The sequence below is a fragment of the Colletotrichum higginsianum genome, chromosome 1 (genome assembly GCF_001672515.1).
Source record: "Colletotrichum higginsianum IMI 349063 chromosome 1, whole genome shotgun sequence".
In the NCBI taxonomy this organism is placed as follows: Eukaryota; Fungi; Ascomycota; class Sordariomycetes; order Glomerellales; family Glomerellaceae; genus Colletotrichum; species Colletotrichum higginsianum.
The window spans coordinates 173844-196898 of record NC_030954.1 but is presented as its reverse complement, the minus strand read 5'-3'; the positions used below and the strand labels follow the sequence as shown (position 1 = coordinate 196898).

At 56.8% G+C, this 23055-nt stretch overlaps 8 protein-coding genes across 8 annotated transcripts; 5 read left to right on the top strand and 3 right to left on the bottom strand.

The window, feature by feature from the left end:
- Positions 1 to 856: 856 nt before the first annotated feature.
- CH63R_00057 (Ankyrin unc44) lies at positions 857 to 3199 on the top strand (the record flags this gene model as incomplete). Its single annotated transcript, XM_018295032.1, has 2 exons — positions 857 to 1299; positions 1345 to 3199. The coding sequence occupies 2 exons, from the start codon at positions 857 to 859 to the stop codon at positions 3197 to 3199; spliced, it is 2298 nt and encodes a 765-aa protein (XP_018163394.1).
- Positions 3200 to 4356: 1157 nt separating this feature from the next.
- CH63R_00056 (Cyclin-dependent kinase 4) lies at positions 4357 to 4776 on the bottom strand (the record flags this gene model as incomplete). The annotated part of the gene is made up of 2 exons (XM_018295031.1): positions 4357 to 4676; positions 4728 to 4776. 2 exons carry the CDS (start codon positions 4774 to 4776, stop codon positions 4357 to 4359), a joined length of 369 nt encoding a protein of 122 aa, XP_018163393.1.
- A 198-nt stretch (positions 4777 to 4974) lies between these two features.
- CH63R_00055 (Oxidoreductase) lies at positions 4975 to 6834 on the bottom strand (the record flags this gene model as incomplete). The annotated part of the gene is made up of 1 exon (XM_018295030.1): positions 4975 to 6834. The coding sequence occupies one exon, from the start codon at positions 6832 to 6834 to the stop codon at positions 4975 to 4977; it is 1860 nt and encodes a 619-aa protein (XP_018163392.1).
- A 556-nt stretch (positions 6835 to 7390) lies between these two features.
- On the bottom strand, positions 7391 to 9964 carry CH63R_00054 (Heterokaryon incompatibility protein; the record flags this gene model as incomplete). Its single annotated transcript, XM_018295029.1, has 1 exon — positions 7391 to 9964. The coding sequence occupies one exon, from the start codon at positions 9962 to 9964 to the stop codon at positions 7391 to 7393; it is 2574 nt and encodes an 857-aa protein (XP_018163391.1).
- A 1827-nt stretch (positions 9965 to 11791) lies between these two features.
- On the top strand, positions 11792 to 13650 carry CH63R_00053 (Beta-xylosidase; the record flags this gene model as incomplete). Its single annotated transcript, XM_018295028.1, has 3 exons — positions 11792 to 11865; positions 11948 to 13277; positions 13342 to 13650. The coding sequence occupies 3 exons, from the start codon at positions 11792 to 11794 to the stop codon at positions 13648 to 13650; spliced, it is 1713 nt and encodes a 570-aa protein (XP_018163390.1).
- Positions 13651 to 15825: 2175 nt separating this feature from the next.
- On the top strand, positions 15826 to 16422 carry CH63R_00052 (uncharacterized protein; the record flags this gene model as incomplete). Its single annotated transcript, XM_018295027.1, has 2 exons — positions 15826 to 15911; positions 16035 to 16422. The coding sequence occupies 2 exons, from the start codon at positions 15826 to 15828 to the stop codon at positions 16420 to 16422; spliced, it is 474 nt and encodes a 157-aa protein (XP_018163389.1).
- A 1772-nt stretch (positions 16423 to 18194) lies between these two features.
- Positions 18195 to 18906, top strand: CH63R_00051 (uncharacterized protein; the record flags this gene model as incomplete). Its single annotated transcript, XM_018295026.1, has 4 exons — positions 18195 to 18207; positions 18266 to 18321; positions 18363 to 18560; positions 18649 to 18906. The coding sequence occupies 4 exons, from the start codon at positions 18195 to 18197 to the stop codon at positions 18904 to 18906; spliced, it is 525 nt and encodes a 174-aa protein (XP_018163388.1).
- Positions 18907 to 19148: 242 nt separating this feature from the next.
- Positions 19149 to 22694, top strand: CH63R_00050 (Negative acting factor; the record flags this gene model as incomplete). Its single annotated transcript, XM_018295025.1, has 4 exons — positions 19149 to 20096; positions 20198 to 20788; positions 21216 to 21717; positions 21763 to 22694. 4 exons carry the CDS (start codon positions 19149 to 19151, stop codon positions 22692 to 22694), a joined length of 2973 nt encoding a protein of 990 aa, XP_018163387.1.
- Positions 22695 to 23055: the final 361 nt, after the last annotated feature.

Below are 23055 nucleotides of genomic sequence, written 5' to 3'. Positions count from 1 at the left end.
CGTGTGCCGCTGTGACCAAAACATTCCCCTCCTACTCATCTTAGCGTCCTGTCAGCTATTTCGATAGTTCCTGAAGCCACAAACAAACGCCACTATTTGCTTCGACTCAACTCTCATGATGTCCGTTCAGTTTCTATTGTCGGCCCGCGATTTGACAAGCGTCAACCGCATCTTCTGGCCTCAACCTTGGACCCTGGGACCCCAAGACCCCGGTACCATAATACCCCTGAGCAGCACACGGACGACAATCCTGCTCCCGTCGGTTCTGTCTGTGTCTGTACCCTCTTTCAGTATGGCCTATTCTTCGCATCCCTACCATTATGGAGATCAAGCGTTGTTTCGTCGCCAATGAGCCAACCACCAACTCGCGTTGATCTCAATATGCCGGGCTGAAGACTCGGCACATACAGCCCGTTTCCTCCTCTGCAAGTTTCTTTTCCTTTTGGCCTCTTCGACCAAGATCCTGGATATGATTTCTGGAAAAAATAGCATCAGTATCCCTCGCGCTAGTGTTGCCGACATGACTTGGCGAGTATCCAGACAACCGGGCTTGCCTGTGGTTCATCTCGCCAAATTGCTCCCTCAATAGTCTCCCCCTGCCTACTATCGCCCCAACTACCCTATCGGGAGCACGCCGTTTCGCGTTGGTTCATGGGCACTGCGAGGAACGGGGTCGTCAACGCCGCCAGGTTCGGCTGCCGTGGCCCCGCGGCAACTTTCTCTCCATCTTTCCTCCTTCGACCCGGCCTAAAAGAGGGAGCTTCCTCTCCAACCTCGTCGGTTTCTGTTCCTGTTCCTCTCTCCCGATCTTGATGCCATCTTGCACTCATGCCTCCGCCTGCTGATGTGTCCGGCCATGGACTCCCCGGGACGTCTGCCCGGCGCTGGCCTGGCCGACTTGATACGAACCTCGCAACTCCTTGCCGACCGATACACCCTCGTGGCCAATAGTCTTAACACAGCGCCTGTCACCTTGGCTTCTCTCGCCACCGAATGCCGGGCCGTCACGGACGCCTTGCGCCGATTCAAGTACCTCCGCGAGACGATCCCGGAAACGCTCGTATTTGACCCGGTCCTGCTCGATCAATCTTGCCATGACGCCTTACACTCGATTTCGAACAGCTTGTCGTCGCTCGACATATACAGCACCCGCATTCGCCCGGCGACAAGCGACAGTGCTGTTGATATGTCGTCAGGCCAACTCACCATTGTTTGGAACGAAGACTCCCTCAAGCAGATCCTACACGAAATTAAAACCAGCCGCCAATCTCTTGCTTTTCTCCTCAACTGTGTGCCAAGGTCAGTAAGTATCAGCTTGCATAAGGGCCAATACTTACGTTGCAGGCTCAGCGAACATGTCACATCCAAAAACCACTCTACTTTTATGCACTCATCTCGCTTGGTATCGTGGGACTGCGCCATAAGCCCAGCGGTGCTCAACAAGGGCAGCCGCCTGCGCCTATCAACCATCGGCCCACGCCCGCGGCCTGAGGTTTGTCCTGTTAGCGACATCTCCGAGGTTCACTTGGCCTTGAAAAGACTGAAGCCACCGCCCGGCACCCTGTACAAGCAAAGTATGCGAACGACCAAGGACTTACACGACGCCATAGATCGCGAAGACGAAGCTGCAGTGGTGAAGCTGTTGTTACAGCGGATCGACCCGAGCACGCCTCGCATAGGCTCGAAACTTTCGCCTCTACGCCGGGCTCTCAACCGCCAAGTTCCATCTCTTGTGACCTTCCTGGCCGTGGCGGGTGCTGACCTCGAGGACCGCGGCGATGAAGGCGATACAATCCTGATCTCGGCCGTCAAGCTCGGATACGCTGATAAAATCATTGCGCTCTTGTGCGAACTTGGCGCAGATGTCAATGCTGTCGACAACCTGGGATGCTCGGCGGTTCACCATGCCGCCATGTCAGCTAGTGACGATGACACCCTGGCTGTGCTTGTACACGCCGGGGGCGATATCGACCGCAGGGACTTGGGAACAAGAACGCCTTTAGTAGCAGCAGTCCAAAACTACCGGTTCAACGCCATCGAGAAGCTACTCGAATTCGGTGCCGACCTAGAACTCCGCCTGCAGAACGGCCGGACGGCGCTTCATGTCGCCATATCCATGAGAAGCAGCCCCATGACAGAGTTTCTCTCGGACCAGGGCGCCTACCTCGATAGGCGAGTCAACGAGCACACCGCCTTGACTTACGCCATAGCCACGGCCTGCCCTGATATCGCGGAGGTGTTGATCGATGCCGGTGCCGATGTCGACCTGCCTAGTTCAAAGGGGAACTTCCCACTACTGGCGGCGGCGGCAGCGGGAGACCTGCTTACCATGAAGCTCTTGCTCTCTCGAGGAGCCAAGTATGATGCCGCCGGCAGTGAAGGATACCTACCCATCCACATGGCAGCTCACAAAAACAGAGTCGAGGTGCTGCAGCTCTTGTTTAAAGCCGGTTCTCCAATCGACCCGACGACCGAACATGGCGAGACGCCCCTCACGATCGCAATGCACCTAGGGTGCTTCGAGGCCGCCCAGTTCCTGATCGAGGTCGGCGCCGACGTCGACCACTCGGCGCCCGGGACGGAGAGGATCATCTGCCAGGCGCTCAAGGCCGGCAACACGCGCATCGCAATGGCTCTCATCCGCGGGGGCGCGGACCTCACCACCCCCTTACTACGAAACACCAGCATGACGCCGCTGCATCTGGCAGCCCACTACGGACAAAACGACGTCCTCGCCACGATGGTCAGCGCCGGCGTTGACCTGGACACCCGAACGTGGCCCGGCTTCACACCGCTCTTTTCCGCCGTCAAGGCCGGTCACCTCGCCACCGTGCGTCTGCTCGTGACAGCCGGAGCATATCTGAGAGCCCGGTCGACCTCAGGCGCCAACCTGCTCTTCTTCGGCACCGCGGAACCCGCCATGATGAAACTCCTGATAGAGCTTGGCCTGGACATCCACGAGCGCGACCACCACGGCGCGACGCCGCTCCACTACGCGGCCGTCAAGGGCCACGGCGCCACGGTGAAGCTCCTCCTGCAGCGGGGCGCCAAGGTGGTGCATGCGAGCGCCGTCTTCGAGACGCTTCAGGACTACAAGAAGAAGAGTCCGTATCGTCAGGGCACTCCTGGCGGCCTCGCGAGGCAGAAGGACCACATCAAGATTGCTCGACTAATCGAGGGCTGGAAGTTTAAGACATGAGGGGCAAGATTTCACCATCACCCCATGATCTCTCTCTCGCTGACTCACTCACTCATTCTCGTCTCTTTCTTTTCTCTGTTTCGTTTTAAGAGCTGCCTTGGCATCAGAAGATACCCCGCCATTATAGCCAGGCGCTTACTTACTCATGTAGCCACCACCACAGGCCTAGACAGGCAGTTAATTTCCTTGATCGACAAGACAATTGATGAACTTTTCACGTTGTCCAACTGATAGCCGTCCTCGTCTGTAGCATCTTTTTAGTCGCCAACTCGTCATCAAAAGGCCTCGCTTGTCCTGAATCATCTGGCGCCGTACCGGCGTCAGCCGCATCAGCTTTGAGTTTCTGAAGTATTTCAAGTAACGAGTTCTTGTCGAGCCCTGCTCCTGTGACCAACAGACCTCGTCTTTGATCGTTAGATGGAGTTTCCGAGTAAGAAAACCCCCAGATGGGTCTGCAGTTGTCAACATGCGCAGCACTTTTTCTCCTCGCACTTCGGCCTTGTCGAAAGAATAAAATCCTGACAGAAGAGCATTGCATTAGAAGACCTCGATTGGCAGGAAAACGAGCATTCAAATCACACACTAGCTACCCCACGGGCACGTGTAGCCCCCCGCCTCCGCGCACCGTTTCCACATCCCCCAGACTTTCGGCCAAGCTCCAAGCAGCGCATGCATGTATTGACGACAGAGACTGAGCCCTCAGATTGCCCGGAGAACGCCTCGGAGCGTTCGGCACGAAGGCATTGAGTTCTGCTTGCGCTTAGAGACTTCTACCATGTCCTTCTCCGCATATTTTGAGGGAATGTAAGTCGTGACGTACTCCGATCCTGGTCTAAAAACGAGACAACGTCGTTTTCGAAGAACAACCCTCAGTCAAACATCGAGCTTTTGTTTTCCAAACACACCCCTCAGTGTTAACCTCTTGTCCAATCGAAAGAAACGCGGGCTTGTCAGGGAGAAGTGTGTCTGCTTCTTCACGCCCCAGTCGTGGTCATCTGTGTGATTGGCTGATTGTTCCTCAACCTCACCAAGACGTCAGCCAAGTCATCTGCCACAGCCATTGCCGAGTCGTATCCAAAATCCCAGCATCGCGTGATGATATCGCGAGCATAATTGTGGTCCGCTATGACGGGCATTGTGCCGCTCTCAACAATGTCTCAAATTTCACCGCTGGTATCCGCGTACGGAAATTTCCACGCAGTGACTTCAAAGACCGCTGATCCGAGTGCGTACAGCTCCCGCTGCATCATGGACAATGCACGCACTTGGTCCTCTGGTAGATCAAGGCAATATCCCGGTTCGTATGTGTGAATGCCAAAATGGGGATAGACATTTTCGAGAGCCGAACTGGCAAAGTCGCAAATCTTGAGGCTATCGTCATCGAAGACAAGAACATTCCTAGTGGAGAGGTCTCCCCAGACAACGCCGCGAGAGTGGACGTATGCGACGCACTTGGCAAGGGCAGGCGGTACTTTGTCTGTAGGTGATTAAGACACAGCGATTGGCACTTGTTTCCTGCTCTACGTACATAAACCAGAGTGCTGTTGGTTCTTGGCTACAAGCAGCAAAGATGCCATCCGTCTCTATTCAAGGATTGCGATTCTCGTATGTGTAGTTGCTACTAGAGAAACTGGTAAGACTCAAAATACCTAGAAAGGCGCAAACAGGGGATAGATTCCACGGACGAAGGAGGGGGGGAGCCCGAAAGAAATGACATTCAGCAAGAACTGCAAGTTAACACCAGTCCCCGTTTCTACCCCGATAACTTTCCGTCGCTAAAAATGCGGGAAGAAGTCGGACCACTCAGGCGTCTCATACAAAGCCTTGGGGGCCTCTCGCAGGTTGACAAAAGCCTCGACAACCAGAAACACCCTAGCCGCAGCAAACAACACCAGGATGGAGCCCAGGACCGCCGACTTGGCCTTCTTCATCCACGGTTTCTGGTAATAGTAGCTCGTGCCGGCCAGCCTGGCCCCCGGCGCCGCTCCGGAGACGAAGACGTCGAACCGCGGCCACAGCTGCCGCGCGAGAAAGAAGATCCACAGCACGACCCCGGAGCACGCGATGACGAGAGCCGACACCGCCCACAGCTTCTTTTCGATGTCCGTCGGAAAGTGGTCGAACCAGCCGGACAGGTGGAGCCCGCCGTACGCAGCGGCAGTGAGGGCGAGCACCGAGCGCAGGACGTCGCGGTGGATGTTGACCTGACCGAGACCGAGGTTGGATAGGGAGGGGAAGTTGACGATGTGCGGCACGAGGTAGTCCGTCTCGCCGAGGAAGACGCCGACGGTCGGGACCGAGGTAAAGTAGTAAGGGGCGTATGCCGGGCGGGTGATGCACTGGGCCCAGATGGCGTCCGAGGCTGCTGCCGCCTGCGCCAAGCGGACTGGGTCGACGGCATTGTGGGATCTCTGGTGCTGCTGAACATCGGCGAAAAGCCTTCGGCAGTATATCGTGCCATGGCGGAGGGTGAGATCCCTGTACGGCGGCGCAAAGTACGTCTGCAGGCATTCGGGCGCGACAGTGGGCTTTGTCTGGTCGATATGATACATGTATGCGCTCCGTGCCACCCTCTGCGCATGGGCTTCGACGGTCAGTAACGTTGTCTGAGGCCGGATATCGCTCACGTCGAATCCCAGAAACCTCGAGGGTTCTCTCGTGCCGGGCGACCCGATGGACAGATGAGTCGTGATGAGAACCCTGGCCGCGTGTTGATCTGGACCCTCGTCGCTGCTCGCTCCGTCCGCGGGCATGTACATGAAGCATCGAATGTCTGTTACTCCGTTGACGGCGCTCATGGAGGAGCAAAACCTCATGAGCGATAGGTAGTCATCGTTTCCCTCCTCCAGCACGGTTGGATCCAGGACGTCGAGGGGCTTGCTCCACCAGAGCAGGTAGAGGAGCACGGCGCACGCGACGTGTCCGCAGGTGTTGATCTCGAGTAGCGACACAGGCAGCCCCTTGATGAGGCGGCCGATGACTTGGGCGACCATCCAGCCCGCCTGGATGCAGACAAGCGACTTGGCCATCCAGTCTGCTTTGCTTTTGTCCTGGATCTGCGACTCGTGAATCTCTGGCAACTTACCGATGAAGGAAAGAAGCCTTATACCCTCTGGCGTGACAGTCACTCTCTTGACGACGTTCTCGTCGTCGTCGGAAGACGGCAGATCGACGACGAACCCGCCCATCACGGCGTAGAAGCACTGCGTCATGTCCCACGTATGGCTTGAGAGTCTCTCATTCTCCCTGCCGCCTATCCCATCTTTTTTGTGCGCAGCCGCATGCTGACGATGAGCGGTGTCCTTTTCGATCTCTCTTTTCAACCACCGCGCAACGATGTACTGCGCGGCCGCCGTCGCGACGACGAGCTCCGGCGCGAAAATGCCGTAGAGAATCCACTTCGTCCCTTCCAGTGCCCGGTTCCGGAGTGTGGACCGCGCGGCGGGAACGTTAAGATGGAGGGCCGTCCAGACGCATATCGTTAGAGTGAGGACGCAGGAGCAGATCAGCCCAAAGGTTCCGCGGCCGTTGGGTTCAGGAGTCCAGCCGGTTGTTGGAGATGCGGCACTAGCGGGCCCAATAGTCGGGATGAGGAAGAAGAAGAAGAAGAAAGAAGCTAGGATTCTGGTGCTCATCAGAGGGAACAGTCGTAACTTGGCTTCATAATTGCGGTTTCATATTTGGATGTTATATGTACGTTGAATTGTACGTAAACGAGTGTCTTCATGACCATCGGGGATGGGAAGCCACATCTTTATCTATTGCGACTGATACTGAATCGAAGAGGGTGCGCCACGATGCGGGAGATGCGGGAGCCGGCACGTTTTTGGCAATCCTGCATGGAGCTATTAGAAGCTGAAGCAGGGCATTGCCACCACCGGCCGGGGGGTGAGGAACCAATAACGGTGACCATCGTTACATTGCGATAACGGCGCAGTAATCATTGGGCTCGGAAATGGAAATACACTTGCAAAGGCGTTCGCGAGAATTGTAGATGACAACGACCACGTGTTTTGTCGCTGTCTGTCTGCATTTCATGGATCATCTTGTATCCTTTCCACCATGTAGATACGCTGATAACTAATTAGTGACGACTGGCTCTCTTGCAACCTCGGAGTAAGCCTGGCGTCGACACCACTCAGAGGAGCTGGCTGTTGGCAACTGCTTCTTCCATCTAGTTCGGGAAGCAGATCAAACAAAGTTGATCTGCTTGATCCTCTTGGGGCCCGACATGATGTCGCGGTCCATCATCTCCCATTCCATCATGCCGCCGACGAACGCCTCGCCGATCAAGCGCCACAACGGCGTGTGGCCCCCGGACTCGTCCTTGAGTCTCCTCGCCACGACCGGTCTCCCGTGCCCAATCAATACCATCACGGCGTCTCCCGGCTGGACGAGGATAGGGGCGAGACCAACAAGGCCCGAGTTCGTCACGATGAGACGTCGGTTTCTCGTGCGAGTTTCCATGGCTTGGCGCGCGGCGCGCGTGGCCCTGTTCCTTCTTTGGTCCAGGCTTGCTTGGGTGAAGGGTCTGAAGTAGGAAGACAAAGGCCGACCTCCGACCAAGAGACCGGCGCTCGAGTTTATGAAGTGCCAGTTCCTGAAAAAGGGCGACTGCCGAGATGGTTCGTCCTCTGGAAGTGTTTCGATGCTGTCAGCTGTTTGGCCTACTACGTTGTCGGAAGTAATCAATGACATGGCCATACCTGGAAAAGCCTCGTAGAGGCAGTCAAAAGACTGCTTTATTCCCTGGACATCGGCGCCGCAAGTCAAAACCCAAGACACTCGGGGTCCTTCCCTCGCGGCCTTTGCCGCTCGGTCCCGAGGCGAATCCGTCTCTCCCAAGTCGTAATTATCCGCTTGAGGACCGAACTCTGAGCCTGATGTGAATCCACCCGTTGGCTGCACTATCCCCGTAAGAAACTCTGGGTGGTGACGGCTTCCCGTCTCCATGTCCGGTTTCGATATTGCGCCGACGCCGTCGACGACCTCGGCGATAAACCCGTAACACGCGAGAACATTTTCTTCCCTTATTCTCGGCTCCACGTTGTATCCATCAAAGAAGAACCCCTGTTTGTTTCCGCTTGCGTGCCAGTTCCCCTCGATCGTTCCGACTCGCTGTTCGGGCGTTCTGGCGAGGTAGGGAACCCAGGACGGTAGGGACCTTCGATCCAGGAGGTTTCCCTGGGCATCCCGCACCGGCATCCCGCATCCGTCTACCAACGAGAGCAACTCGAGACTCTTCCCCTTTGTGACGCAAGCCGCCGCGAACTCTGTCAAGACGGTCGTGATGTGCTTGGTATAGTCCACGGCGATCCCGAAGTCTGGGAGTCCGGGGACGCTGAGCAAGCCGTAGACGGAATCGTGGAGGTGGTAGCATTGTGCCTGCGAGGCCAGCAACAGCGCTCTTCGGAAAGCCGATCCGTGAAGGAGGCCGTCGTTCTCTCCGATGTTCGAGTAGACGGGCAGCCAGCTGGTGTCCACCGGAGGGAGGCGTTTCCTGTGGCCGTGTATCTCCAGCTGCGCTATCTGGGCGACGTGGAGTATGGACAATTCGTTCCCCATCGGCTTTTGCGTTGACTGATACACGATCCGAGGCAGCTTCTCTTGCAACACGTGCAGGAACGCAGTGTAGGTGAGCGCTCCGTCGCGGATGTATCGCCACTGCGTGACGCGGGCGCCGCAGACGATGGGCATCCCCGCCCGGCCCATGCACAGCTCCTGGATGATCCAGAGGCGCCGCCAGTAGGGCCGATCAAAGAACTCGTACAGACGCAGGTCATCCTCGTCCGTCTTGAGGTCAAGCTGAGAGTACAGATCTTTAAGCCGGTGGAAGCTGGTCCGCAGGCGGATCTGCGCCATCTGCCTCCAGGCCGTCGCCGTGAACGCGTCGCTTCTGTCAAAGGTCTCGACGTACTCGGTGCGGTAGAGGGAGCTCAGCTTCTGCAGCGTGTCGATGACTTTGGAGCTCCCGTCGGATTCGGGGCCGAGCCACACAATGACGTTGGCCGCGAGCTTGTATATCGAGCCCATCAGAGGGATCTGGCTTGCCTTTTCGGCGTCGTCGTCTTGGTTGATGCACAATGCGTCAATCCAAACCTTTCCCCCTCGCTTGAAGTAGTCCATTGTTCGAAAACGCCGAAGGCCTGCTTCGAGGTTCACGCGGACATCAATCTCGGTCCCGTTCAGGAAGATGGAGGTTGTGGGCTGCTCCGGGCCCCAAGAATATGACATGGCTACATACGACTGGGGATCGATCGGTCGTCTTTGGTTCGCCGGCTGGGGCGGACGGAAGAAAGGGTTGAGATGCTTGGTGTCGAGTCTGCCCTCCAAGATGATTGAATCGTCATGCACGTTCCGGCGAACCCTGTCGTTCAACTCCGAGTTCTGAATCACACTCTGCAAGTCTTCGAAGGATAGCATGTTGGCCAAGCCGTTGAGGGGGAGGATTATCTCGTATTCGGGCACTGGTGCTTGGTTCTCGCCAGTGGTGAGCATCGATATCTCGGCCGTTCCTTCGATGTTGGCGACATCTTGTCTGAAGGAGCCGCCGAACGCCTCGTCAGGCGCGTTGGTTACCTCATCGTCAAAGCTGACAAAGTTGGCCGGGAGCAGACTCGGATCCCAGTCGTCGGGTTCCGGCGGGAGTGTCGCCGTCTCAATCGTGCATCTTATGGGCGAAGATTCGGGCTGCCATGGTTCCAACGGGTCGATGGCGATGAGTCGGATTTGGCGACCGGATATCTCTAGTTCTTCGTAATTCATTGCCCCGGTTCTGTAGAGCTATGATGGGCAGTACTCTGTTGTTTTCATTTCTGTCCTCAGGAAAAACTAATCTATTTGGATCAGTACTGCTGAAGAAGAGCAGATTCTGGGACGTGATTCAAGATATATACATTTCGATCTCAGCCCCGGCTGACCTGCATGCCACCATTGGACAGGGGGGGCATACGGGCTCACTGATTTGAAGAGTGCGAATTGCTCGTGATGCCTGAATGGTGCGGGCAGGACATTTTTCTGCTTGTCATTTGCATTTCTCAAAATCAAACGACACGTTTATCCGGAATGCCGTCTTTTTTTCGCATGGACGAAGTGTCAAAAGCCGTTAACGAAGCCAAGTTGGCTCAATATCTGGGGAATTGGTTAAACATGTGGATTTAAGTCGGGCTTGAGAACGAATCTTGCGATTTCGCCGCCAATTCATATTCTATAGGCTAATATATGGATCGTAACATTCTGTCTCTTGGTTGCAAAGTATTATACTTCGCCTAGGGAGGAGGAGGAGAAGGAGGATGGTGGTGCGTCTCCCAGAAGCCTGCTACCTGCCTATCCACTCACCATGGAGTTGAGTGTCTAAGCCCCAATTGGCGTCGTATCCACCATCTCTCACCGGCTGTGTGTTCTAGTGGATTATGATTTCTCGTTCACAAGTATGTGCACTTGATCCCGAGAAGGTCGCAGGTTCGAGCCCTGCCACGGTCATAGTCATTATCTTTTGCTGTTTTGCTCCATTTTTCGGCCGCAATTGCGAATGGGAGACGAGTTGTTTGGTATGTTGGCTGATGAGTGTCACGGGACTGGTGCGCTGCGTCTTTGTTACCCTTGGAGACCGCAATTGACTAAACGCTTGTTTCTAGTGCCGAACCTTGCCTTTGCAAGAAACAGTCAATGCTGTAAAGTCTGCCCTGAAAAGAGTGTGTGCCCTTGCTAATAACTCCAGTTTTCGATGTTGTGTTTACAGCTATATGTGGCATGTCTTAAAAAAGGTGCAACTGATGGGTTGTCTTCATGGGAGTTCCAACTCCATGTTCTGTTTACATGTAATGCTGCTTCAGCACAGTCCTAACTTACTAGCCAATCGAGCTTGGGCGGTTTCAACACTCTTGCTTGCCAGCGCACATGCACATGGCTGGCTATGTCTACAAAGTAAGACGAGCTGCTTGCCATGTTGGCTCCCAACTGCATCTCAACACTGCAACATCACGTCGCGGTCTGTCATGGACGCAAAAGCCCTCCCGTTCTTGATTGGCCCGCATGATCTCTACCTCCCCCTCCTCATCGGCACTCAGATACGAAGATTATTGCCATCCCGCCGGGTCAAGTCTAGCTTTCCCCTCGACTCCCCAAAAGCTAGCCTGGCCCCCTCCGCCAAGGCCGTATTGGGGGAGGAACACAAAACGGTGCAAACCAATTCCGCCTATCACTTAGGCGGCAGTGACGTGATCTACAGGCTACGGGGAAAATCAGCACGGCAAATCGAAGTGGGATCTGTGGCTTTATCCGGCGGCAGCTCCTCTTCCCCCGCTGCCCCTCCAACCCCGCCATCCTCTCCCCTCCCGGCCTTATTGCGAACCCCCCCCCGCGCGGTTTCGTCCGGATCCGAGTCTCCGGGGCGGCCGATGGAGCAAAAGTCATGGTTTTCCGGGGGGACTGTCTCTGAGTAGGAGGCTGTGTTTGTTGTGATGAGCGAGGTGGTGTGTTTCCGGGGCGACTTATAAAAGGGGGGAGCCTGGGACCGAGATGATGGAAACTCGAGAACTCAGTCGCCCTAGGACACCTTCCCTTCCCGTTTGATCGCGTCTCATTATCAGGATGAAGCTCCTCGCGAGTGCTGCGCTGCTGCTTGCAGCTGGCGTTTCCGCCATCAAGAACCCGGTTCTCCCAGGGTTGGTCCACGGCTCCTCCTCCTCCTTCTGCTTCGATGAGTCGATGCTCGACTAGGATATCTCACTAATGGAGCGCCCGCAGATGGAACCCCGACCCGGCCATCCTCCGCGTCGACGACACCTACTACATGGCCGTCTCCTCCTTCACCTACTACCCCGGCGTCCCCATCTACAAGTCCAAGGACCTGGCCAACTGGGAGCTCGTCTCCCACGCCCTCAAGACCCCCGACGTCCTCCCACTCTACGGCATCTCCGCCGGCGAGGGCGTCTGGGCCCCGTCCTTCTCCTACCACGACGGCCTCTTCTACATCACCTCCATGACCCGCTGGGGATCCGATCCGGACTCCCGCACCTGGCCGCGCATCTGGTACGTCTCCTCCCCGGACCTCATCACCTGGTCCGACCTCATCTGGGCCGAGCCCTACGGCATCGACCCGGACATCTTCCACGACCCCGTCTCCGGCAAGGACTACCTCAACCTCATGGGCCCCAACAACAACTACGACCGCCTCTGGGGCATCACCCAGTGCGAGATCGACCTCAAGACGGGCAGGTGCGTCGGCCCCTATCGCAACATCTGGAACGGCACGCTGCCCCAGCTCCCCAGCGCCAGGCCCGAGGGCCCCAAGATGTTCAGGCGCGGCGACTGGTATTACCTAGTCCTTGCCGAGGGCGGCACGAGCACCGGACACCGCGCGACCGTCGGCCGCTCAAAGTCTCCCGAGGGTCCCTGGGAGTCGTCGCCGACGAACCCCCTCATCTACAACGGCGCCGACCAGAAGCTGACGGTCCAGTCCACCGGCCACGCGACCTTCACCGACACAGTCGACGGCGAGTGGTACGCGTCACTCCTGGCGCGGCGCAACGTCAAGGGCGCGTCGCCGCTCGGCCGCGAGGCCTTCCTGGTCAAGGTCGACTGGGAGGACGACTGGCCAACCATGAACGGCGGGGAGCCGCTGCTGCTCAGCCAGAGCGTCGAGGGGCCCGACCAGGAGCTGCCGAAGCCGAAGTGGGTGGACGAGTTCGACGGCCCCGAGCTGGGCCTGGGTTGGTACCAGACGCGGACGCAGTACACGGAGAACTTTCGTCTCAAGGCGGCCGGCGGGCTCGGGAAGCGGGCGTACGCCAACGCGTCGTCGGGGATCGTCTTCCACCCCAACGTCTTCACGCTCGGGGACCGCGACACGGCCGCCGCCGTGCTCCACAAGCAGACGTCGTTGAACATGACCTTCTCAGCTAAGTTGTTGTCGACATCGGCGGGGCTGGGCCCGAGACAGTCGGTGGGCATCTCGTCGTATCTCAGCGAGGTCAACCACCAAGACATTGGAGTGAGGGGTTGCTGGAGCTCGGCCGGCCTGTGTGTGTTTGTCGACTTGCTCCCGACGTCGACCGGACCGTCCACAAGACCAAACGTGAGTGTCGACCCAGTCTGCCCCGGTGGGAAAACAATCGACTGACCTTTGACCTTTACCACAGTCAACCGAGTACCCGTTGAACCTGTCCAAGATTCCCGCGGATCTGACGCTTCACATCCGCGCCACGCCGCTCAAGTACTCGCTCGGATACTCGCACGGCAACGCGACGTCCCCTACGTGGCTGAAAGAGTTCAACTCCAAGCAGATGGGCTCCAACCCCGGGTACCCCAACTTTGAAGGGTCCATGTTTGCTCTCTTCGCCAGCGGTAACGGAGAGCCGTGGCCATACGACGCCCCCGAGGTGGGATTCCAGAGGGTCGAGGAGGTGTACTACGAGGAGAACCTCCCGGATTACGACAACTGGAGTTGAGACGGCTGATAAGGACGTGGTTTGGCTGGCCGCGAAGCTGCATATTCTTGTGAACTATAGATGGCGATCGAAGCATGGTACACTGCATGGAACCCTTATGATCAATATGCCCAGCTGCTGTCCGAGATTTTGAGATGAGAAAGCTTCTTCCTATAGCTTACATACGGTGCCAAGCTACTCATCAAACTGCAGGTGCGGTTTGATGCTACGCCGTTCTCTTGGAAGAGCTCTTGTGGTAGAACGTTTCGCAGTAGACCTCAGGGAAGACACTGTCGTCAAACTGGAAGCCACCAGTGACCTACATCAGAGCGACAACCAGATGGGCCTCGAGAATCTATGCCCACCCCAAAATGCAGACAACAACGTGCGCCAGTAAGGGTCACAAACTGAGCTGCGACCGGCTTCATCCAGCCCGGAAAGGAGGTTGGAGGAAGCTTGGACTTGGCTGACCTCAGCCAGCATGGACTGGCTATGAGAGCGTGGTGAATGGATGGATGGATGTATGGATGGATGGAAGAGGGAAGGCAAGGCTATCCGCCATACATTGTATAAGCAAGCAAAGGGGGTAAAGATCTTCAGGTACATGTACACAAAATTCGTACCGACAGGTAACCTTGTCAATTGACGTCTTCGCCGGGCCCGGGGAGCTTCCTAGTCCGGGTCATATGCCCGACGTTTGGGCACGAAATGGCGAGCAAGTAACATGAAGTCATACAAGAACCCTGTACATCAATACGCTTCAATTATAAGGTGAAGACGGCTATTTGAAGTGTTCAAAGGTCTCGTTGAACTCGACCAAATGAGGTTGATATGGCTTTGGCGGCAATGGATGGCGGGGAAATGACCCGGTTAGGTTCGCAGACACAACCTCCGAGGAGACACTAACCCGCCTGTGGGAAGCCCGTAGAAGCTCCGGATTTGCGGGGAAACGAAGAAGAAAAAGACTATTGCAATGTGGGCGATTAACGAGACGAGGCGAGGCGAGGCAGCAAGGTCCAGGTATTGATGCCGGCTGGGTGTGCTATCGAATGTCACCGTGGGGACTGACGCCATGGGACCCCCCTTTCGATACTCTTTGGGTAACAGCGAGGATCGCGAGAGATTGCGAATGAGATTGACGAAGTGTAGTATTGCTTGAGTCCCTGAAAGAAAACCGTGGGATTTCAATAGTTCTGAAAACCCCGGGACAAAGCATGAAGAAGCACAGACGGTTGGAGATGAGCATGGGAAGCTTCCTATTATTGGGTACGAGATGGAGGCTGAAAAAAAAAGAAGAAAAAAGGAGATGCCTGTTGTGTGGGTGGGCGAGCATGGGTGATGACAGCGGATGATGATGCAGGGCGGAGAGAAGGGAAGGCGGCGGGATTGGAGAGCTTCTGTTTACAGTGACGGGATGACGGGACGGATCACCTTGGCTGTGAAGGGGGCATTCAGACCATTCAGACAATGGACGACGGCTAGTAGTAACAAGCTCATCCCGGGGAGAAGGGATTGACGAATATCGATTGACGGATAATCTCCCCAGGCGGGTTCCATCAGACGTCGCAACGCTTTGGTGGCAAAGGGTAGTCTCCGTAGACTGTATTAGTAGGTCTTCGGCGCCAGACACTTCTCAATGCCGTCGCATGCGGCCGGAACAGGAGGCCTGGATCTCAGGACCGAGAACTCAGCCCTGACAGGATGTCTTTTTCACTTCTCTCCTAGCTGTAGTTGGCGTGATGAACTGGCTGTGTGGGATGGTGTCCTTTCCAGAGGCAGGGCGTCCTTTAGTGAAGGTCTCAACAGAGAGCAAGGCCCCTTGCCCTCCCTCGGGATGCATGGTCCTTGTCGATGTGCAGCTCGGTCCGTCCTGAGTAGGCGGCCGGTGTGGGCGCGGCACTCGCTGGGCTGGCGTGCCATGTCCCAGAAACTATACCCGGAGCACGGGCATGTGAGGTGCGGAGGGGGGGGATAACCAGGGGAAACGGCGAGTGGGAAGGCGACGAGCAGAAAGGGGGGTTGGTGAGGGGGGCTTGTGGCCAGGAGAGCAAACCTAGCAAGGTGTCCTTGATTGCCAGGGGGACGGAGATGACGATGGAGGAAAGGGTGCAGCTTGGGTGCAGCTTGGGTGAGCTTCAAGAGTGATGTGCGTTGTCCCCGAAGACGAAGAATAAGACGAAGATGACGATGATGATAATGATGAGGTTGTCGTCGGCCAATATTCCACATATACGTCAAGTGAGAGCTGCCAGGGCTGAAATTGAGGTCGAGGTCAAGTCAAGGTAGCGCCTCAATAATCTGCTGCGAGTGTGGCTTTGGTGGAATTGCGATTTCATGCGCTGCGGCGTGGTTACGAGAGGTGAAATTTGACGGCCAGACCCATCGTAGTGGGACGGGACATACAGAAGCGGTACTTTGTTACGTAAGGGTGCTGCGGGACGTGGCTACACAAGAGCCAAGTGGGACATCGTACAGAAGTACCTAGGAGCCTCACGAAGCCCCTCGGGGCGAAGTTCTCGTTTGGGTACCGGGTCGTGTGTAGCCGCCCTCCAAGATCTCATGTTGCTGCAGATCATCTTGGGCAATTGGAAGGAGGAGGAGGAGGAGGAGGAGGAGGAGGAGGAGGAGGAGGAGGAGGAGGAGGAGGAGGAGGAGGAGGAGGAGGAGGAGGAGGAGGAGGAGGAGGAGAACGACGACGACAATGACGTAGAAGACGAAGAGGAAGAGGTAGTTGAGAGGCAAAAGTCTGCTTCTCATGTCCCTCCGCGCAACTTCGAGACAGGATCTGTATAATTACCCAGGTCGGTAGTGAGTGAATGACATGATTACATCGTATAGCACACAATTCTTCATGTAGGCATGTAGGCGCGAATGTTGTGCAATTCTATACAGAGTACTCATCATGGAGTACATAACTCCCACTCGCTCAATTGCTATCTGACTAAGACGGGGGAGCCACTGAGCATTGGACGGACATGCCAAAATGGTTCGATGTCCGCTCTGCAGCGGTCCTTTCCAGCCACAGAACCGGGCCTAGATTCAACCTCCGGGGGGGCAGCACGGGGCTGGCAGGTGTGGGAGAGACGTTGAGACCCTCTTGCAAGTTACAGAAAGAGTGGTTTCCCTCTCGACGGAGTCTAGGCAGGTAAGAGGTTATACAAAGTTGTTGGGGGGTCAATTTGTGTCAAGCGGGAAGACAATGGGTAGTCCCGGCCATTCACCTTGTCCACACTCCGTATGGTACTGTGGCAAGTACTGTTGGAGAGGATACGAATACTTGTACTCGAAGCAAAGACGAAGGGACTCGAAGTACGGATACATAACAGACTCCGAATGCCTTCCGGGATCAATGGTGGCTCGCATTTCAGTGGAAAGGTCGGGACGGATTCCAGTAAGCTAAAATTCCCTAGTGGCACAAAAGGGCCCAAAGAAGATGTTGTCAATGTCATAAGAAAAACCCGCTCTTTCCTCCAGGCTACCTACCTTACCTTAGCTCGTCTGGACTGTGCTTCTAGGACGGTACGTATCTTGGTTGGGATCCCGAGCCAATCGGGGATCTTCACATAGTGCCTAAGAAGTTAGGAAACATATTCTTTTTCCCCTTCCTGCCTTGCCTGCCCCAGCGTCAGCATTCGTCTTGAGAAGTAAGTACCTCTCAACTTGGGAAGGTGTCAGTGAATGTGTCTACTATTGCGAATCTGGCGCTGAACTACAGAGATTCTTTTAGCGTTCCGTTCTGACCTGGAAAGGAAGGCACATAGTTTACCTAGGTATCCCAGGTCTTATTCATCTTCACCTACTCTGTACACCACACCTAAACCTTTTTTTTTTTTCCTCCTCTTTTTTTCTTCTCCCTCTCGCCCCCAGTCGTTTGCCCTTCTTTCCCGCCCACTCTCTCGGCGACCGCAAACAGTGGCCACGTCCACAACCACGACTACTTGATTTTCCAACGTTCCCCTGCAGGCCCCGACACAATCAGTCAACCCTGGACGGTAACCCGACCCGCGTTTCTCGCCTCTCTGCAACTCCCCTCTCCCAGTCCACGTACCAACGGGCCACGGCTCTCCACCATCCTGGATACCGGACAGCAGTCACTGAACAGGGCAACGAACCGACGTCGATAATTGGCTAAGGCCGCGTCAAAGCCCCCGTTATTCACTCTTCGCCGGCCCGTCAACCTGCACCTTCGCCATTAGTTTCCTAATCCAATCCCCTTAGGATCGCACCTCCCATCTGGCATCACCGCCACCTGGCACCACCACCAACCCAGCTGTCCTCGGCTCCTTCTCCCCTGTGCATCCTTAGCATAATACGCCTGGATCAACCCGGTCAAACGCACCCTTGGGCATTTCAAGCCTGTGCCTGTGCCTGTACCTGAATACCCCGGTGTCTCCTCGCTTCTTCCCTTAACACCAACAGCCCCCTTTCCGCCTCCTGTTGATAGACCCACCCGCGGCCAATAACGTCGCCTTCCCTGACCAATACCAGACAGTGGAGGTACCTTCCGATTTCAAGGTACCGACAAATACATCCAACGCTCAGAGGGTACTTCCCACCTTCACCCAATGGGCAGGCTACGTACGAATATCTAACCTACCTGCTAAACTAACCTAGCCTAACGACGAATACATACCAGGCACGGATACACTCCGACTGCACCCTGGCCCATCCGCCCTGCGCGCACCACTACGCGTGGGAACAGCCTGTTGGCGCTGCGGCCGACCTTGATCCAGAGAGAGCTTCAGCACACACCCGTCGCGAAAATTGTGCAGACTCTCGACTCAACTCTTCCATTGCGCCGCACTCCGTTCCTTAGTGCGAATCCAGTCATTCTCGGCCGACACACCACCTCACCACCCGACGACCTCTGCCCATCCACCCATCCATCCGCCGTCCGCGCCCGCGCACGCGCACGCGAGAGATACATAGAGGTAGACGAGTGCTTGCACGTTGTCTTTGCACACTCTGTTCCGTATCCTGCACTGCATTGCATGCACGTTGATCTGGATACAGCAACAGGGGTCCAGCTACGGAACACGCTCAACCACCCACAACCGCTTTCTCCCCCCCTTCTCCCGGCGAGGCGAGACCTCGTTCCGCGCGCAGTTGCTCCTCCTTGACGACACTGGTCCGAAGAAAAGATCCCTCCCCTCTCCAGGACTACCTCAGGTCCTTCCTTCGCCCACACCCACAGGGCCCCCTACGCGTACCCTTCCTCCTCCTCCTCCTCCTGCTGCTGCTCCTCCGCACCCCTCTCCCGCCCCTACCAAGGATTAGCAGCAGTTGCCTGCAGCGCAGCAGTAGCAGCAGGCACGCAAAGCATACACGAAGGGGGAGAGAGGGAAAAAAAAAATCTCGAGTTGCGCCGGCCTGCATAGGGACCGTACTCCAAGGCACCGCTCTCTCGCTCAACCTGCGCCCCAGGGTGTCGCGCATCAACGCATCCATCCACGCCTCTTCCCCCGGTCGACCTCAGACGTCCAATCGTGGCTCCATAAAAATTTCTAATTAAAATCGAAATGGCTCAAGAAGACACCACAAGCATCAGCACCAGCACCGACACCAGCACGACCAGTGCCAGCACCTCCAGCGTGCCTGTACCTGCGCCTACGCCTGTGTCTGTACCTGTGCTTGTGCCTGATGCCAGCGACGTCGCCGCTGTCAATACGGAGCCCTTGACGACCTCTACTAATTCGGTCCCTCCCCCGACCTCCTCGACCTCGCCTCCTCCTCCTCCTCCTCCAGCTCCTACTCCAGCTCCCACTCCAGCCGCCGCCGCCGCCGCCACCGCCGCCGACGTCGCCTCTGCTCCTGCTACCGCTCCTCTACCAGGACATTGGCCACCCTCCTCGACTCCGAACTCGAACTCGACCCCCTCCGCCGAGACATTGTCGACCGCGAGCGCGACCTTGAACGCGTCCATTCCCGCCACGGCACCGCCGCCGCCTGCGACTGGCCCCGCGACCGCGCCTGCTCCCGCTCCCGCTCCCGTTGTCACCCCTGTGCCGCCCCTTCCGCAGCAGAACGGCCAGCAGAACAACCAACAGAACGGCGACGCGAGGGCGTCATCCTCGCCGGCCATGTCCCACCACCATCAGCCTCCGGGCCACCAGAGAGGCTACCCGAGCCCGAACAACTTCAGTTCACCCGGTGCCGTGCCCCCGAACCAATATGCCTACCACCCGCAGCAGGGCCAGGCCCCCGCCGACCCGTATAGAGCCGGCGCCGGCGCACCGGTCCCCTCCCTGCCCAGCATGAAGAGTCTCGACCATCACTACCAACAAGGCGCGCCGCCTCCCCAAGCGATGCCGATGCAGATGCAGATGGCCCCGAACCAAGGCATGCAATACTACCTGCCGCCAGGAGTGCAGGGCAACCCATACATGACGCAGGACCTGAACCACCTAAGATATCAGATCCCCCACCACGACCCTAGGTTGATGCGAGGTCCTGGCGGTCCTAAAAAGGTGAGTCGGTGTGGAGCGATTGGGGGACGGAAGCTGCGCTGCGGCAGCATCGCGACGCTTAAGGATAAAAGCTGACGGACGGGATTTACCCCCCATCGTAGGAGATAAAGCGTCGGACGAAGACGGGTTGCTTGACGTGTCGTAAGCGTCGTATCAAGGTTAGTGAGAATTTTAAGACATTTCCTATTCTCCGTTCATTTTGCTTTTCCTTTCCTTTGCCGGTTGTTTTCTCCGGTTTCTTTTCTACACCCTTTTCCCTCGATGGAATGGGTGGTTTGGGGGCGATGAGGGCCGACCAGAGGAATGCATTGGCTATCGGAGAGAAAAGAGGCAACGGGAACCCACGCGACAATGGCGAAGAAACAAAGTTTGCGATAAGCGAACCGAGTCGTGGTTTCGCAATGGGAAGCCGAGAAAAAAAACGGTCGCTTGATGTTCGCTTGATCTGGAGCTACTGCGAAGCGAGGACGGGAGCCATGCCATGCTTTTGGACCACGTTCCGGGATCGCGCCTGCGGCTGCGTCTACGCCTACGCCTATGCCTACGCCCGCGCCCGTCCGCGCCCGCAGGGAGGTGCAATCTTCCGTTCCTGCAGAACCTACCGCGCGCCGCCGTCGCCCGCCCCCCTCCTTTGGGCCCTTTCCCCCCTCAAGCCTCCAGCCCCAAGCCTCAAGCCTCAAGCTTTACAGCCTGTCAGTCCCTGAACGGGCACGCCTCTCGCTTGCTAAGCTTCGCTTAAGCCGCCCTCGAGCTCCAGCCACACCCACTCCAACTTAGCTTGGCTTAGCCTCGCCCTTTGACGTTTGACGTCGCTCAACTCAACTCAATTTCAACGCTACCAGCCTCACCTTACCTCACCTCACCTCACCTCACATCGCCTTACCTCATCATCATTTCATGCGCACGTACAGAGGCATACACACAGCTCTGCTCTACAGGCAGCCTTCGCACGCCCAACCCAAACCCAATCCCCGCCATTGTCTCATTTGCTCGCTCCTCTTCTTTGCCTTGCTTTCTATCTCTTTTTCTTCCCCTTGTAGAGGCGCATACTCCATTGTTCTCCTTCCGCAGGACGTCACCACTCAAAGCAACGCCTTTCTAACCAAACCCCCTTCTTAGTGCGACGAAGCTCATCCGACCTGCAACAACTGCAAAAAGTCAAAGCGCGAGTGCTTGGGCTACGATCCTATATTCAAACAGCAGCCAGGCCCCTCGGCCATCCAGCCCGCCCCCAACGCCCAACGAGTGCCGACCCCAACCGTTCCATCCATACCTTCATCAGTCCCGCCCACCGTCCCGACTGTGCCCTCGACCCCCACCGCTCCCCCCGTGCCTGTGCCGGTGTCTTCATCCAACCCCTACGGTGCCCAGCCGGCCATTCTGCCCAGCTCGTACAACCCTCCCCCCGCCACCGCCGCCACCCCCTCGCATTCGCACTCCCCTCTCGACCCGGCCCTGACCTCGGCCACGCCCGGCCTCAAAACGGAGGCGACGTACGACTTCGCCGCGCCGATAGATCCTGCTCTGCAGACCCTACCCGCCCCGGCTACCGTGCCCTCCACTCAAACTCAGTCCTTCCCGGGTGAGCAAAGGGCAGCAGGCTTCGACAACCATCTCAGAGGTGCGACGCTCCCACAATCATTGTACATGCCTTGTTCTCTTTCAGCCGTCACTTCGCCTCGAATCCCTCATACTGACTGGACCCGCGCAGCCACTACAAGAATGAAGTTCGATGACCTCATCGGCCTCCTGGGCCCTGCCGCTCCCACCCAGGACATCGCCCTTACCCCGGAGCTCCTCACCGAAATCATCAACATCTACCGCGAGGTCTACGCCGTCGGCCTGCAAGCCTTTTTCGAGTCCAACTGGTTCCAGAAGCAGGATGCCCAGGGCAAGTTCTTTGTCGAAAACAGCCAGCCGCTCCTCGCTCAATTCGCCTCGTTCCTCAAGGTTGTCCAGTCTGTGCCGGCCAATGACCACACGCAGATGGCCCACTCTGGGGTCCTCGAGACTCGTCTGATCTGGTCCCTGGCCACTCTGCCGTGCAGCAGCGCCCCCCCCTCAACGAACGTCGAGGCCAAGGTGCTGCCGCCCCCGGACGACCTGACGGAAGCTGCCAACCGAGTCAGGGTTCTGGAGGCTCTCCTCTGCGGTGATTTTCTGCCCTCGAATTTCCTCGCGCCTCCCGTACCCGACGCGAACCCTCACCGCCAGCAGGAGTTTGAGTTTTGGCACAACCTCGCCCAGTACCTGTGCCACCACGACGCCGCCAAGCGCGACGAGATCCTTGGCCGTCTGAGACTGCAGCTGGGAGGCAGGGAGAACCGAGACCTCATCTACTCGATCGCCATCTCGCGCGAGCTGTCCCCGCGTGTCGAAGCCGGGTTCGAGAGGAACATCCCCAAGCACCTGGACGAGTCGGACCCCAAGAACCGGCTCTGGGTTGCCAACAAGTTCATCCAGGATGAGGCGCAGGTCACTGGCGGGACTACTAATATTGTCCGACGGTTCAGCGAGATTGCCATCCGAGCTTACATCAGTCCTGGCGTCAACATCGCGACCCATCATGGCAGCCCGGCTGTTCCAGCACAGCCTTGAACATTCCAACACCAGCATCATCACCTCTTTTCACAGCATATCACATCCTGCAGCATTTTCCAGGTTCAGGGAAGGGCCATGGGGAGAAACCAAAAAGGGACGTGCGTGGTTTTTGTCCCCCTTTTTTTCGTTTTGTTTTACTCTCTCAGGGCGTTACAAGGAGTGGAAGGGAAGGCATGGCTTTCGTTCCTTTGAAGTTTTGCGATTTTCCTTTTCCAAGGGGAGGTTGCATGCGAGCCGGCACTGCGCCACTCGTCCTATAACTCTTTTTTTCACGGCCGATGGCATCTTTGTATAAGTAGTCCCACCCATCCTTAAAACAAGTTCATACTCCAGCATGGTAGGGCGGTGTGGCAGGAAG